A 14,257-nucleotide genomic window follows, 5' to 3' on the forward strand; every position below is an offset into this window, starting at 1 on the left:
TGTCGGCAAACACTCTTAGTGGGCCCGACTATTGATTCTGAACATATAAAAGGGTGTCGTGCCACTTGTTCAGGTTTGCACAGGTTTTACAGCTCTTGTTCTGAGAAGTGCCCATGTGTTTGGTTTTTGCCTTCTTCCTCCAGGCCTTCTGTTGACACTGGCTCTGCTGAGCAGAGTGTCAATGCCATGCCAGGAAGCTGAATGTGTGGCTCTCCCAACACCTCCCCCTTGCCTGGAGGCTATAAAATCTGTGACACGCCCATTTTCAGCCACAGGAGGTTTTCTGTGCAGAAGGCAGGTGAAAGGTACCTGCCACCTGCAAGCAGGCAGTGTCAGAGAGTGAAGGCTAGAAGGGACCAGCAGATCTGGCTAGTCTAGTCTAGTCTAGTCTCCTGAATATCACAAGCCAGCACCAACACCCAGCACCTGCACACTGACCCCAACAACGGAAATGAGACCAAAGCATTACGGCCCTCAGGAGACTCGACTGTTATGTGCCACAGGCAGAGAATAGGTCGGGCTGAGGTGCCCCAGTGTCCAAGGTCCCCACAATGGCAGGGAAATGAAAAGATCCACCCAGATAATCCTGGCCAGTGACCTGCACCCGCACACTGCAGAGGAAGGTGAAACCCCCTAAGGTCACTGCCCATCTGACCTGGGGGAAAATTACTTCCCTTATACAGTGATCGGTTAGAGCATGTGAGCATGAACCAGCCAGCCAAGCACTGCAGACAGGAAATGCTTGGTGCCACCTCAGAGCCCTGGCCCACCTGGCCAATGTCCCATCTCAAGCCATGGCCATCCCTGATCAGAGGTGCTGGAACTAGGGGTGCTGGCGGTGCTGCCGCACCCCCTGGCTTAAAGTGGTTTCCATAATATACAGGGTTTACAGTTTGGTTCAGTGGCTTTCAGCACCTCCTACTATCAAAATTGTTCCAGGACCTCTGTCCCTGATGCTTCAGAGGAAGGAGATTAAAAAAAAAATCTTCCCAAAATACACTGGGGGGGAGGGGAATGAATTCCTGACCCTTGTAGGTAGCCAGCTGAAACCCTGATGCGTGAGCTTTTAGGAACATAAGACATAAACTGGAAGTGAGCCCCAGGGCTGCTGAGCCCTGCCCTTTTCTGTCCCTTTCCCATCCCAAGCAACCTCGTCATGCAGTCGCACTCATAGATTTGTCCAGCTGTCTCTGAAATCTAATTACGTTTTTTGCACCCACAACTCCTAGCAAACCTCACCCTCTGATAGTTATGGTATAGCTACACTTCAACCCCTACAGCAGCACAGCTGCGCTGCTGTAGCACTTCAGTGTAGACACTACCCAAGCTGATGGGCTGGGTAACTAGCCTTTGGGGTGAGGATTTAGTGTAGCTGCTCACGCCGTGTGGGTATTTCCACAGACGTGTCAGGGGCACCCCGGCATGTGCATGATTCTGAACATTTGGGCCTCACCAACCTCTTGGTTATTTTCCTCCCCCCTAGAAGAGAGTCACCTCCTGCTTCTTTGCACTGCTGTTGACACTGTGTTAGGCTCACTGGATTACCAAGCGCTGTAAAGTGTAAGTCCTTCCTGTGCCATTTGTGTATGTATTTATGGATTAACTTGAAGCAGGCACTATGCACCATTATTTACAGGAGAACCTCGCCTACACAATGCTCAGGTGGGAGGGGAGAAGGACATTTCCAATCCCCATCCTGTTGTGATGCTGGGAGGTGATGCTGTTCATAACCACCCCAAAAGAACAGTGGGTCCTGCTGAGAGGTCTGGCTGCTGTGGATGTGGGGGGATTGTGTGTATCAGAAAGGAGCCTCTCCTCCCTGTCTCTCTGGGATTGTTTTCTACTCCTAGATGTAACCTGACCCACCCTAGCACAGCCTGGCTCGTTGTACCCCTCTAATGGCTACACCAATCACAGAGGTTTACTAATCCAGCAGAGGCTCATGATTTTATATACAGAGCTGCTGGGTCCATTCCCCGCAGATGGCCCTTTACATAGCAACTAGCCCTAAATCAATCATTTTGCACGGAGTCACTTCCCTTAATCTTTGCAAATTATCCAAAAGTAGATCACAGGTTTTTTAAGTTTCTTCATTACTGAAGTGGTTTGCTGAATACTTTCTGTGGCTAATTCTTGATCTGAAGCTTGTGCATAAGCAGTTCCCTGAGAAGAGTTGATACTCAAAATGTCAGCTGGTTTGATTGGACGTGTAGGTGACAGGGTGCTGTTTCGAATCAAGTTTCTGGTGCAATCACAAACCTGAAATTTGCCTTCCGTGAATATTCTACAACATTCACTGTTTCCACAGAAATTCCTGCCAGGAAACTTGTTTGCTAGCATATTTGAGGAAAGAAAACACAAAAGGAGCCTGAACAAAAATATTCACTATTTTTTCCCTACTACTTGCCCAGTTCTGAGTGTGGCAGCGGTTGACAGAGCCACACACTGAGAGGTGCCTATCGGGGTATTCACGGCACCAACACAAAGACAGCGGGGATGTGGCAGGGCACCAAGCAGCACAACCTGGTCCAGCTGCTGAGCTTTATTTAGAGACCTCAGACCACAGCTGGGCTGCCAGTCATGCAGACTGAAGTCCTCTGTCTTGCCACAAAATAAGCAGGGCTAAGCAGCAGCAGTGTGAGCTTCCGTTGTGCCACCCTGAGAATGTGCCCCCCACCAGGATCCACCGGGACCACCAGAGGAGAGTTTGGTCTCCCTGATCATTCAGTCCTTGGGCTTGCAGCAGACTAGCTGCCAGCTTGTGTGTGACAAGTAGGGCCACAAGCACCAGCAGTGGCATTGTTGGGTTTTTTCAGCCACATGCCCACTAGAGGCAGGACTTGAGCTCCCAGCTGATCTCAAACAGGCCATTGAACTGACTTTCAGTCACTGTCAGCCTTGGCTGGATCAGGACTGACATTGGTGACTTATGGGGGAGACCTTTGTACTCAATTCCCAATATCCCGAACCACCCAAACTCCTTAATAACTTACAGAGTGTGATTCTGTTCCCCATTAGTGCCTGGACACATGGAGGCTGAGGGAGCTTTCCTACATACTGGGTACGAGTGCAGACTAGAGACTCATCATTTAAAGGCAGAGGGAAACAGAATAGATGGGTTCCATCCACCCACCTACCAGTGTCAGCAATGATAAGAGTCCCAGAATAGATGAGCTGCTGGCTACTGCCAGCATTTAGCACCGTGTTGATTAGACCTGCTCTGAACAGGGTTACATGAAAGTGGCAACTGGGGATCCTGCTGTACTAGAGGTCCCAGCATTGCTAACATGAATGGTGCTGAGCGGGTGTCTCCTGTGGTGAGGCATTTGTAGAGAAAGTCCCTAGTGTAGACAGGGCCTTACAGTCCAAGCAAGGCCTATCAGTGGGAGCCAGACAGTCACCAAGGGTATAGGGAAATGCTATTGTTAGGAGGCAAAAATATTTGCAATACAAATTTCCGCTCTGCTGTTGTGCCTTATGCTGTCCTGTGTCCCAGAGGTGGGCTGCATTTCATGGGGGCTCTGTGTATAGAGTGTAAAGTGCACCGAGGGACCACCATTCTGGAAGACGCTGGGTGCTATTCAGTTTATATTTAAAGAGCTATTTGACTAGGACTTCCAGCAGCATGCCACGTTGTCCACCCACTTAGTGCTGTTGCTTCCAAATGAAACTCACTCAGACTTAGGCTTGTCTACACTTACCATGGATTGATGCTGTGGCGAGCGATCCACCAGGGTCAATTTAGTGGGTCTAGTGAAGACACACTAAATCGACCACAGATCGCTCTCCCCTCGACTCCGGTACTCCACCGGAATGAGAAGTGTAAGATAAGTCGATGGGAGAGTTTCTCCTGTCGACCCAGCATGGTGTAGACACTGCGATAGGTTGACCTAAGCTATGTTGACTCCGGCTACATTATTCAAGTAGCTGGAGTTGCGTACCTTGGGTTGATTTAACCCCGTAGTGCAGACCTGCCCTTAAAAACAGACACTGGTGGAATAAAGGATATTGCTTCAGATTCAGGGTGAGATCCTCTTTTGTCTATGCTATGTGGGAAAGTCGATCTAATCTACACAATTTGAGTTATGTTAGTAGTGTAACTCAAGTCAATGTAGCTTAGATCTACTTAGGGTCTATACTAGGCTATGTTGGCGGGAGACGCTCTCCTGTTGACTCCCCTTACTCTTCTCGTTCAGGTGAAGTACAGGAGTTGACGGGAGAGTGAGCTGATCACTAAATCACTAAATCAACCACCACTGCATCGATCGCTACACGTCGAACCCCCAGTAAGTATAGACAAGAAGACCTCAAAGTAGGCTTGAAATGGGACTTTAAATGCTGCACAGGCCTCATGCAGTACATGGGTACATTTTACAGTCTATGACAGGATACTTTGCTCTTTCACCCCCTTATAAAAATGCCATGGAATTCTGTAGAACTAGCTCAGAACATGGCAGTATCACTATTGTCAGCTGCATTGCTACAAAACTGCACACAACCCGCCTTTCATCTCAAGATCTCCACACCGCCTACAAATGCAGTAAATGAGTTCTCCTTGTGTCCCTGTACAGAGGCACTGCATGTTCTCAGCTCCATCTCCCAGGCATTTCCTTATACAGTGTGGATGTTTTCACAAATAAAGAGCCTCTGAGCTCCAAGGGACAGCATGGTAGCTATGTCCAGGGCAGCTAAAGTAAAGAACTATCCTTTGCTTAGTGTTTAAGTAGCTTTGCTTATTCCTTGAAGTAGTAAAACACCCTGCTCAGCTGTTTTCTGGCAGGTAAATCCTGCCACAGATCTAACACCCTGGGGTGCTCATTCCCAGTTTGGCAGCTGACTTTTTGGAATGAAAATAGAAACTGATTGTAAGCAATCCAGGGCAGGAAGCATATCCACCCCTATATTTGTATAGCACCTGATGGCCCAGATCTTCATCATGACCTCAGGGCACTACCATAATGTCACTCACGCACTCAATCAATCATAATCATAGTAGTCATTATTTTTTAATTTAGGTGTTCGACTTCATATGCGATTGTTTGCCTAATCTGTGTGCACAGTTACTGAGCCAGCACCTGCAAATGGGGTAATTGCCAACATCATTAGCACTTTGGTCTTCCTCTCTCCCACTGTGGTACAAGGAAAAGAAAACCCTTGACACAACTGTCAATCCTAATAATACTTAGCACTTCTCTAGCACCTCTCCCATAAGGGTCTCCCAGCCTTTCACTTAGCATTACACCCAGATTACAGATGGACGTGGCCAAGTTCAGCAGGGGCAATATCAGTAACAGACCCCAGGCCTCCTGACTTCTGTTGCAGATCCCTGCTCTAACCACTAGCCCACACTGACTCTCAGGACAGAATGATGCTGCGATAACAGTTACTGCCTTGTGTGGAAAATTAGCATGCTCTGCTCTGTGAGAAGTCAGGAGATGCCTTGCCAGTCCCCAACCAAACAGCCCCCTAATAGAGGCACCAGGGCATCATTGGAGTCTTTTAAATACAGCTGGGCAGAAACCAGATTTTCCATTTTGCAGGAAATTCTCCGATTCGAATTTTTTGCCATTGCAAAATGGAAAGGAAACAAACAAACCTTCGAATTCTCCTACTAAATGAAATTCTGGGGGGAAAAATAATTTGGAGTCGATTGAAACATTTTGTTTATGTAAAACCAAACATTTTGTCCCAGTTTTGGCTTTTTAAAACATTTTTTAAAAAATTGAATTTTGGTCTGACAAGTCATTTTGAAATGAAAAATAAAAACTCTCCATTTTGAGAAGACTGAACCAGATATTTCGACGTTATCGGAACACTTTGCTTTGGGATTTTTCCTCAGTTCCATTGCAATTGACAAAAGAAAGGGAGCACAGGGCCTGAGTGACCCACGGAGGCTGAACCCACCTCTCGTCCTGCAGGATGTTGCTTCAAGATGTGGGGAGCGATTCGGTGGATATTGGTGCACGTGGCTGCTGTCAATGCTGCCCCTGTTCAGGGGATGAACGGGATCAAGGCCGTGGATGAGGCACCTTTCAACAGCCTGAAAATGTCTCCAAAAAGATCTCCAGATCTCCACTGAATGCAAACTCCCCTAGGACAACATGGAGGGTGGGCTGCCGGAAAGCTGGCTGTGGCTCCCAGATCCTGCGCCACCCTGCTAAGGAACAGCCCCAACTTATACTAGTGGCCAAGTTGAGCCAGCACAGACTCAGTGTAGCACACTCCATTCTGCTGCATCCCCTCCAACATGCCCATTTCCTCACCAGCTAAGCCACCTTCACCAGCTTTATAGTGGGAAGGAATTCCCCTGCCCAGGGGCACTGCTTCCGTGGCTATGTCTGGCCAGTGCACCACGTGCACATCTCTCTATCTATCTATCATAAAGGCTAGCCCGAAGCTCCATTTGAAGTGTGTCCATGCAGGATTAAGACTCCAGCTTTAATCTGAAGAATCCTTTCCCCAAACTCCATTTCATGCCAGACACTCCCTGGGTCCCTGCTTTCAGCCAAACCTTCCTCTGCTTGTATTTGGATAACTTTTTAACCTAACGGTGTACGAGGGCTCCCCTCCTTCTGCCAGCATTCAGTGGCTCCTCTTGCTTTGGTCTCGGACGCTCTTTTTTTGTTGTTTTTTCAAAGGCCTCGGACTCAGCCAGACTTGGCAGGTCTTTCCCGCGACAGACTTTCAAACAGCGAGTGTCTGCTGCAAGATCTCCTTTGTTTATGCATGAAACAGATGGGCAGACCAACCCTGCAGGTGGGATGTGGAACAATTCTTCCCAAGTCTAGCTGATATGGCAGCGTTCTCCTCCCACATGTGTCCTGCACGCAACCTGCCAGCTCTTCTCGGCCTCTCGTTTGCTTTTGATCGGGGCTGGATTCTAGGAGAAAATTAGCTGCAGCAATATTTGACTCAGCTTGATAAAAAGTTCCCAGGAAATCTTCTATATGTTGAGGCTGGCAAACCGCTGTCCATGTTAAAGCCAGATGCAAGGGGACACAGTGACTTTATCAATAAGTGATTTAACAGCTCATTCAGCCACTTGCAATACTATCAGCCAAGCAGGGCTGAAGGCAAAGACTTGCTTATTAAGGGGTGGGAGACAGCTCCGCACCCCAAGTCAAACATGTAAACATTTTGAATGCAGGAAGACCCAAACAGGGGGTACCTTGCACCTCCAAGCTTCCCAGACAGGCCCTCATGGGAGAATCACTCTAATCCTTCCTGTTCTGCAGCTAGACATACACAGCTTGAGCCCTGCTAGATAAAACAGATGGGGGGATCCATTCGTGAGGAGCAGGTGGCGGGAGAAAATTGCCTGAATCATTGAAAACTAGCCTGGATAAAGCTGCATTGGCAGATGCGCAAGGGGAGTGATCATGCATTAGCCAGGGGGAGCGAGGTGGGGCAATGAGATGGCCATACCAGGGGGGCATCCAACCAGCTTCTAGCACTGCAGCCACTTTCTGCAGCAAGTACAAGCTCCGTCGTCGTGCTCAGCTTGGCCCCCGCCACTCTCAGCACTTCCTACCTACGTTATGAATTGTTGTTGTTGCAGTAGGACCTAGAGGTGGGTGCATAGTAACAGACCTGCCCCTGCCCGGAAGGTTTAAATGGACAAGACAGACCAAGGACGCGTTATCACCTTGTTTCCTTTGTGCCATCCACCCTTCCCTCCTAGCTGCTCCTTTTGCTTCCTTCAGCCGCTCTCATCTTTGCACCTTTCCCCCTTGCTGCTCTTGTGCCTGAAACACCCTGCTTCTCCCCAGGCACCTCTGTCTCCTGCCTCCTCAAACATACCGGCCATGTCAAGCCTTTCAATGATAACCCCTCTGAGATTCCAGCACAGACCCCGGCCTGTGCCATCCCCCTATGGGGCCAGCTCTTCTGCGTGTGTCTGAGCCAGGGTGGAAGCTCCTCAGAAGAAGGGGTGTTTGGGGGGCACTGAGCGTTCTGTATGCCCAGCAAAAATCATCATGAGCTCAGGCCTGATCCTGCAGGGTGCTCAGTGCCCTCTTCCCCTCTTGAGGTCAATAGGATCCTTACAGGATCAGCCCCTTTGTGCACATTGTTTCTGGAGGTGCCAAGATTTGTTTGAGCTGCTCACAGAACAGACCTGGTTCCTGAACATCCCATGACCCTATCCGCCTATGCAGCGGGACTGGGCACACAAAAGCAGGGCTTACCAGCAAAATACTGTTCGTGCAAAACTGATCACCCAATTTAGCGCTCACTTTTACCCGGGATGTCCTTTCCCTCCTCTGACTTCTATGGCTCTGTGAAATCAGCTGGGCTTTTTGGCCATTAAAAACTGCAGCCACACAGACCAAGGTACCCACAGGATACTCACAGGTGGACAAGCTGACCAGACCCCCTAAATGTACTTTATGAGATGTCTTCAGTTCTCCTGCTCCACCAGATCTCACTGAGGGTCAGGGGTGGCTCTAGGAATTTGGCCGCCCCAAGCAGGGCGGCATGCCGCAGGCGGCGCGCTGCCGGTCCCGTGGCTCCGGGGGACCTCTTGCAGACGTGCCTGCGGAGGGTGCGCTGGGAGGGCGGCAGGCGGCTCCGGCGGACCTTCTGCAGTCATGCCTGCGGGAGGTCCGCTGGTCCCACGGCTCCGGTGGACCTCCCGCAGGCATGACTGCAGAAGGTCCGCCGGAGCCGCCTGCCGCCCTGCTGGCAAAATGCCGCCCCAAGCGCACGCTTGGCGCGCTGGGGTCTGGAGTCGGCCCTGCTGAGGGTGTTTAACTTATCCCAGCAGCAGTATAACAATAGGCCAGATCCTTAGGTGATGTAAACTGACATAGCTCCAGGAAGCAAATGGAGTGACAGGAATTTGCACCGACTCAGCACCTGATCCAATAAGAAGGTCCTGGAGAGATGTCTGTGCATGTCTAGAGAAATGTTATCTGGAGAATATTTAAGTGATCATCTTTTCATTCAGTTCCAGGCTGGTCAAAAGAATGTGATCAAAATCCCACCTGGATAAACAGCTTCCAGGTGTTTGTGGGCATATGGGCATGTTAAACGACCCTATGCCAGCGTACGCTGGCTCTTTGTTCCTACTAGTGACTGTAGGGCAGGCACAAGATGTCAGACTGAACAGCTCTGGAGGCTTCTGTTTTTCCACAGAACAGGGACAGACTGGCAGGGCCGGCTCTAGGGGTTTTGCTGCCGCAAGCAGCCAAAAAAAAAAAAAAAGAAAGCCGCGATCGCGATCTGCGGCAATTTGGCGGGAGGTCCTTCTTTCCGAGCAGGAATGAGGGACTCTCCGCCGAATTGCTGCCGAATCCTTGAAAGTGCCACCCCACTCCGGAGTGGCCGCCCCAAGCACCTGCTTGATAAGCTGGTGCCTGGAGCTGGCCCTGCAGACTGGAGAGTGACAGAGCCAGTGTCCAGCCAGTGCCAGGCCAGAGGACCAGCCTTTAGTGCCACGCTCCTTGTGTATGCATGGAACCACAAGGAACACGCAGGATAGCTGGATGGACAGGCTCAACTGGCAGTCAAACTGGTTGTTTCACCCTCCTTGGCCCTGGCAACTTTGCCAAAGAAACATTGGGTCCCTTAGGCCCTGCTGCAGTACAAATGAATAATGTTAAACCTCGTGGAAGCTGGTGAGTGTAACAGTTGTTTTGTATTCAGGATAAATGTAAAAAAGCAATTGAGCTCCTTTGTATATAGCTGAGCTAATAGGATCCTCCACCCAAAACAAGGCTTGAGTAGACGGTTGCCCCAGAAACGAATATAGCAAACACAGGGGCTGGGGCATTGACTGGTGGTGCTGTGAGTGTCTCTATGTGTGAGAGAAGCAGCAAGAAAAAACAGGGAAGCTGAGAGAAGGAGCAGAAAGCCAAAGACACAGCCAATCAGCCAGAGAGCCCTGGGAGCAGGATCCTGAGAAACAGCTAAGAGAGAGAAGAGCTTTTGGGCAGAGTGCTGGCTTGGACCTGAGGCTTGGAACTGTGAGTAAAGAAACTGTCTTCTGTTGTTTGGCTCCTGCTGTGTTCAGGGTAACAGAACTTTGTACATTCTTTGTAAATAAACAGGTTTGCACCGAAGAAATACCTGCCTCTGTCATCAATTTCTTCTCCTAATGGAAACAATCCACAGGACTCTGAATTTTAGCTACACCGCTTGGGTCAAAAAGGGGTAGTAATAATAATGATACCAGCATCCAAAGGAGGAAAGTGACCATCACCCTCTAGTTAAAGTGAAACTCTTGGCATTTAGCATTTGGCAAAGCAAAACAGTCTCCTGGCACTGAGGATAGTGCCGAATTGCTCATTTTGTGTGCACAAGTAGGGTCACACCGTCCCGGCCATGCAGGGACAGTGCGGGGCCTTCTTGGCACCTCCTACGGAACCCAGGTGTTCCTAACCAATAACACACCTTCTGGTGTGTGCCTCGTTCAGGCCATTTTCTGCTTGTGGGCTAAGCCCGCAGCCTAGAATCCGTTCACTAGGCAATACCAACAAACCGGCCCCTCTCAATGGTCAGCCATCTCTGCCTGTTATCGGGGAAACCAGGCCTTGTTGTGACGAAAGCCTGCGTTGTTACTGACCTGCCGCACGTCACCCGAGCGCTGCACGACCCATAACAGGGCCCGGCTTTCACTTTGATTTGTTCTCCCACTGGTGAAATGAACACGTCACATCAACAGGGCTCGCAGGCAGAAACCCAGTCCCTGTCCCGAGCACGCCAAGGTTTTGTGAGGGAGGGGACACCTCCGGCTGCGCTGCGCTGCTCCGAGCGCGACAATGGCACAGATTCCTCCTGCCTCACGCAAAGCAAAGTGAAGAGACTTCCAGCAAGAACCCTGCTTCTCTACCCCCTGCCAGTTTCCAGGCTCAGAGACCTTCCTCTACCTGCTAAATCCTGGTCCACAAAGGCCCAAATCCTGAGGGTCCTCACTCAGGCAAAACTCCTTCTCAAGTCAGTGGGAGTTTGCCTGAGCAGGGCCCTAAGGATCGGGCCCCAGAAGTGTAACTGCCACACACACTGCCAGCCCAGAGCCTCCTACCTTCCCTGACATTTGTTCCCACGAGCAACGACTGCCCCCCGGAGCCAAGAGTCACAGCAAGGAAGATGGTAACCCACATACTCACCGTACAAAGCCTCCATCTTAGCGCTTAGCTGGGCGATTACATTGACCATGTCTCGCCGACTAATTCTATAGGACCCTCGGGGCAGAAAACAGAGAATGTGTAAAATAATAAATATGTGTACAAGGAGCTAGGTGAAGGCAGGAGGGGTTGTGGAGAGGGAGGGCGAGGAAACCTGCCTCTCCTGTTATCTTATTGATTCACTTAATCAGGGCTAATGTGGGTGGAGATGTTAAATAGTAACCAAGCTCTTATGGAAACCAATCTGCAAGGTGCTGCCGCTGTAGCTATAGTAACTGGTGGCAAGCTAGAAACTCAAACATGGCTTTTATTGCTCACTTTTGGGGCTCCCACTCCCGCCAGGCTGACCCCAGCGCCAGGGCCGTTCTCTCCCCGGCAGTGATGGAAAAGTGGGCTGATGGCAGAGCCCTGCTGGCTGGGAGCTCTGAAAGGGGAAGGGGGGGAGACCCAACCCAGTCTCCCAGCTCTGAGATACAGCCCTTTTTATTGCCATTGCCAAACAAAGAGCGAAAACAAAGGCTCTGTGTCTGTGTACATGGGTGAGACCGGTGCACGCCACACGCATGTGTGCCCAGGGACACATGCCTAGGCATGTATGTGTTGGGGCAGAGGGTGCATATGCCTGTGTGTACGGGTGTGTGTGTAAATGTGTGTTTGAATTTGTGCAGGGGTGAATGTGCGTATGCACGTAAGTGCATTTATGGGAGGTGCATTTATGCAAGACGTGTGTCCTATGTGTGGCCTGTGTATGAGGGTGTGTTTAAACATGGCTGTGTTTATAGGCAGGTGTGTGCAAATCAAATCACATCTACCACAGAACTATCCCATTAGCTGGTTACCTCAGGGCAGGGAAATGTGCAACTCTATTTGGGGAGAGACTGACTCACAGAATCAGGGACCACCAATTAGAAGTAGAAACTGGAGGTAAAAATCCCAGTTCTACCCCAGAGAAGAGCGACTGTGTGCTCAGTGTGACAGAGGGACACCCTCTGCTGGCCACCATCCCAGTATGGAGTGGTTCTAGCTAAGGTAAGCCTGCCCATGGCTTGTACACAACTTTGGGGGTTCCTCAATGGGCTCTGCGTTGGCGCCCATGGGTCTTCACCTCTGTCCCTCCCCTCAGACAAGCCACCAGGACAAAGTAGGATTCTGGAAGGAAACACAGAAAAGGGTTAAAGCCCAGCTACCTTCCCTTTCCTTGCCGCCTGCTCCCAGCGTCTCAGACTTCCTGCTGGGCGGGCAGTGGGTACATCCCCCAGGGACCAGGAAGTTCACTCAGTTTGCAGCAGTTTGTAGTTCTCACTGCTGCTGCTGAAGCACACTGGACCTTGGGCTGCACCTTGTAACCAGTTGCTGGGCACTTTGTGTCATCTGGCTTGTGTGCAGTATCTGTGGGTTCCTAGCGGACTTGTCGGGATAGGTCGCACACAGGAGCGCCTTGCTTGACAGCTGGGAAGGTGCAGTCCAGTGTTCTGCACCCAAGTTATCTTGCATGGATGCATCACCCTGGCAGGGCTGTGTTTGCTGCACAAATACACCCAGGCTTGGTGCTGCTGCATGGTAGATGCTGGTGGTGGTGGTGGTGGTGGTGAGATGATGCTGGGGAGATCAGGCTTGGGTTAAGAAAGCAATCAGCTTGCAAGTAAAGGGCTGAGTCGATACCCGCCCAAGTCTCCAAGTGTCAAATGGCAGGCCAGAGTGGCAAGTGCTCGCCTCATGGAAAACAACAGCATGATCTCTGATCTGTACCTACTGCCAGCATCTTTCTGCTCATCTGTGCGTCCCCTGCAGTCCAGACTGCTATAGCCTCACAGCCGCCCCGTGCCAGGAGCCAGGAACCAAGAATCACCATGGGATTCGTTCCCTGCTTCTAGGCTTTGGTAGCCACAGCGTTGAGCTGGCTGATGGTGATGACCTGGAGTGTTCGGCAGGGGGCCATCAGGACGAGGAGGGGCCAGAGAGGGGAAACTCAGGCTGTTCACTTTCCGAGCATAGTCACGTCCAGTGCCAGCTCACTGGGAGGGGTCACGCAGCTTGGGGCAAGGTGTGGGAGAGGGGCCGAGACCGCCAGTTTGGGGGATGGGGTGTCTGAGGTCAGGGCACCTGAAGTTTGAGGCCGGGGGAAGGATAGAGGGGGCCTCTGAGTTTGAGGGAGGAGTGTCTGATACTGATGGGTCCTGTTTGGGGCAGGGATGTGAGTCACATGGAGGCCTGTGCAGGCAGGGGTGGGTGATGTGGAGCGGCTCCATCTATTGGGAGAGAGGGTTCTACCCAGACCCTCTGGGCTGGGCTGGGATAGAGCGTCTCCTGCAGCTTGGGGCTGGGCTGTGTGATGTGCAGGCCCCCACAACAGGAGGTGGCGGTGTGATATGGAGGATGTGGGACTTCAGGTTAGGGGGACAGGGCTGATACAATGACTCCGAGTTCTTTTACTTTCTTTGCTTTGCATTATTGTCCCCCTTCCCTTTCTTCAGGGCGGCAGCATGTGGGGGGCAAATGGGGGTGTGTGGCCAGAAATGCTCTTGCTGGGCTTTCCTGGTCCAGTGGAGAGAGGGGAAAAGCAGATGCTTTGCTCCATCCGTGGGACCAGGGTTGGCTTTAGGCACCGCAGGGCCCGATTCGAAGGAGCTGCCGCTGAAGTCCCGCTGCTTTCTTTGGCGGCAGCTCAATCGCTGCCGCAGAGGAAGGTCCTTCTGCTGAAATGCCGCCGAAGACAGCAGCAATGATTGTGCTGCTGCCACCGACAGTGGCGGGACTTCGGCGGCAGCTCCTTCTGGATGTTGCGTGGCTCTCTTAGGGGCTCGAGGCCCGATTCCGGGGAATCGGCTGAATCACCCTAAAGCTGGCCCTGCCTGGGACCTGGCTTGTCTGTCTTTCACCAGAGAGCGAGATAGGAGAGTTTCCCCACAGCCTCCAGAGTAAGGCAGACTCTACTGAGCACCCGGCGGCTGGGCTGAATTCTCCCATTGTCAGTGCAGATAAAAGAGGTACCACCCTCTGTTTGCTGCTTAGCACGGGGAATCAGCATTATCTCCCCCTCAGGGGCCACTGCCCAGACATTGTTCCTTAGGCCTGAAGTTGTTGTGCAGCAACTCCAAGGCGATTCACTCGCCACTAGCCATGTGTCTTCA

The 14,257-nt window shown here is 51.2% G+C and overlaps 1 protein-coding gene across 1 annotated transcript in view; it reads right to left on the reverse strand.

Annotated features, from left to right (window-relative positions):
* Positions 1-11,183, reverse strand: part of HNF4A (hepatocyte nuclear factor 4 alpha) — a 70,961-nt gene extending 59,778 nt beyond the window's left edge. The window contains exon 1 of the mRNA XM_039497196.1: positions 11,109-11,183. Within this exon, the coding sequence (XP_039353130.1) occupies positions 11,109-11,157 (49 nt within the window). The 5' untranslated portion in view covers positions 11,158-11,183. The remainder of the gene's footprint in view (positions 1-11,108) is intronic.
* Positions 11,184-14,257: the final 3,074 nt, after the last annotated feature.

This window comes from Mauremys reevesii, linkage group 13, assembly GCF_016161935.1.
Source record: "Mauremys reevesii isolate NIE-2019 linkage group 13, ASM1616193v1, whole genome shotgun sequence".
Taxonomy (NCBI): domain Eukaryota; kingdom Metazoa; phylum Chordata; order Testudines; family Geoemydidae; genus Mauremys; species Mauremys reevesii.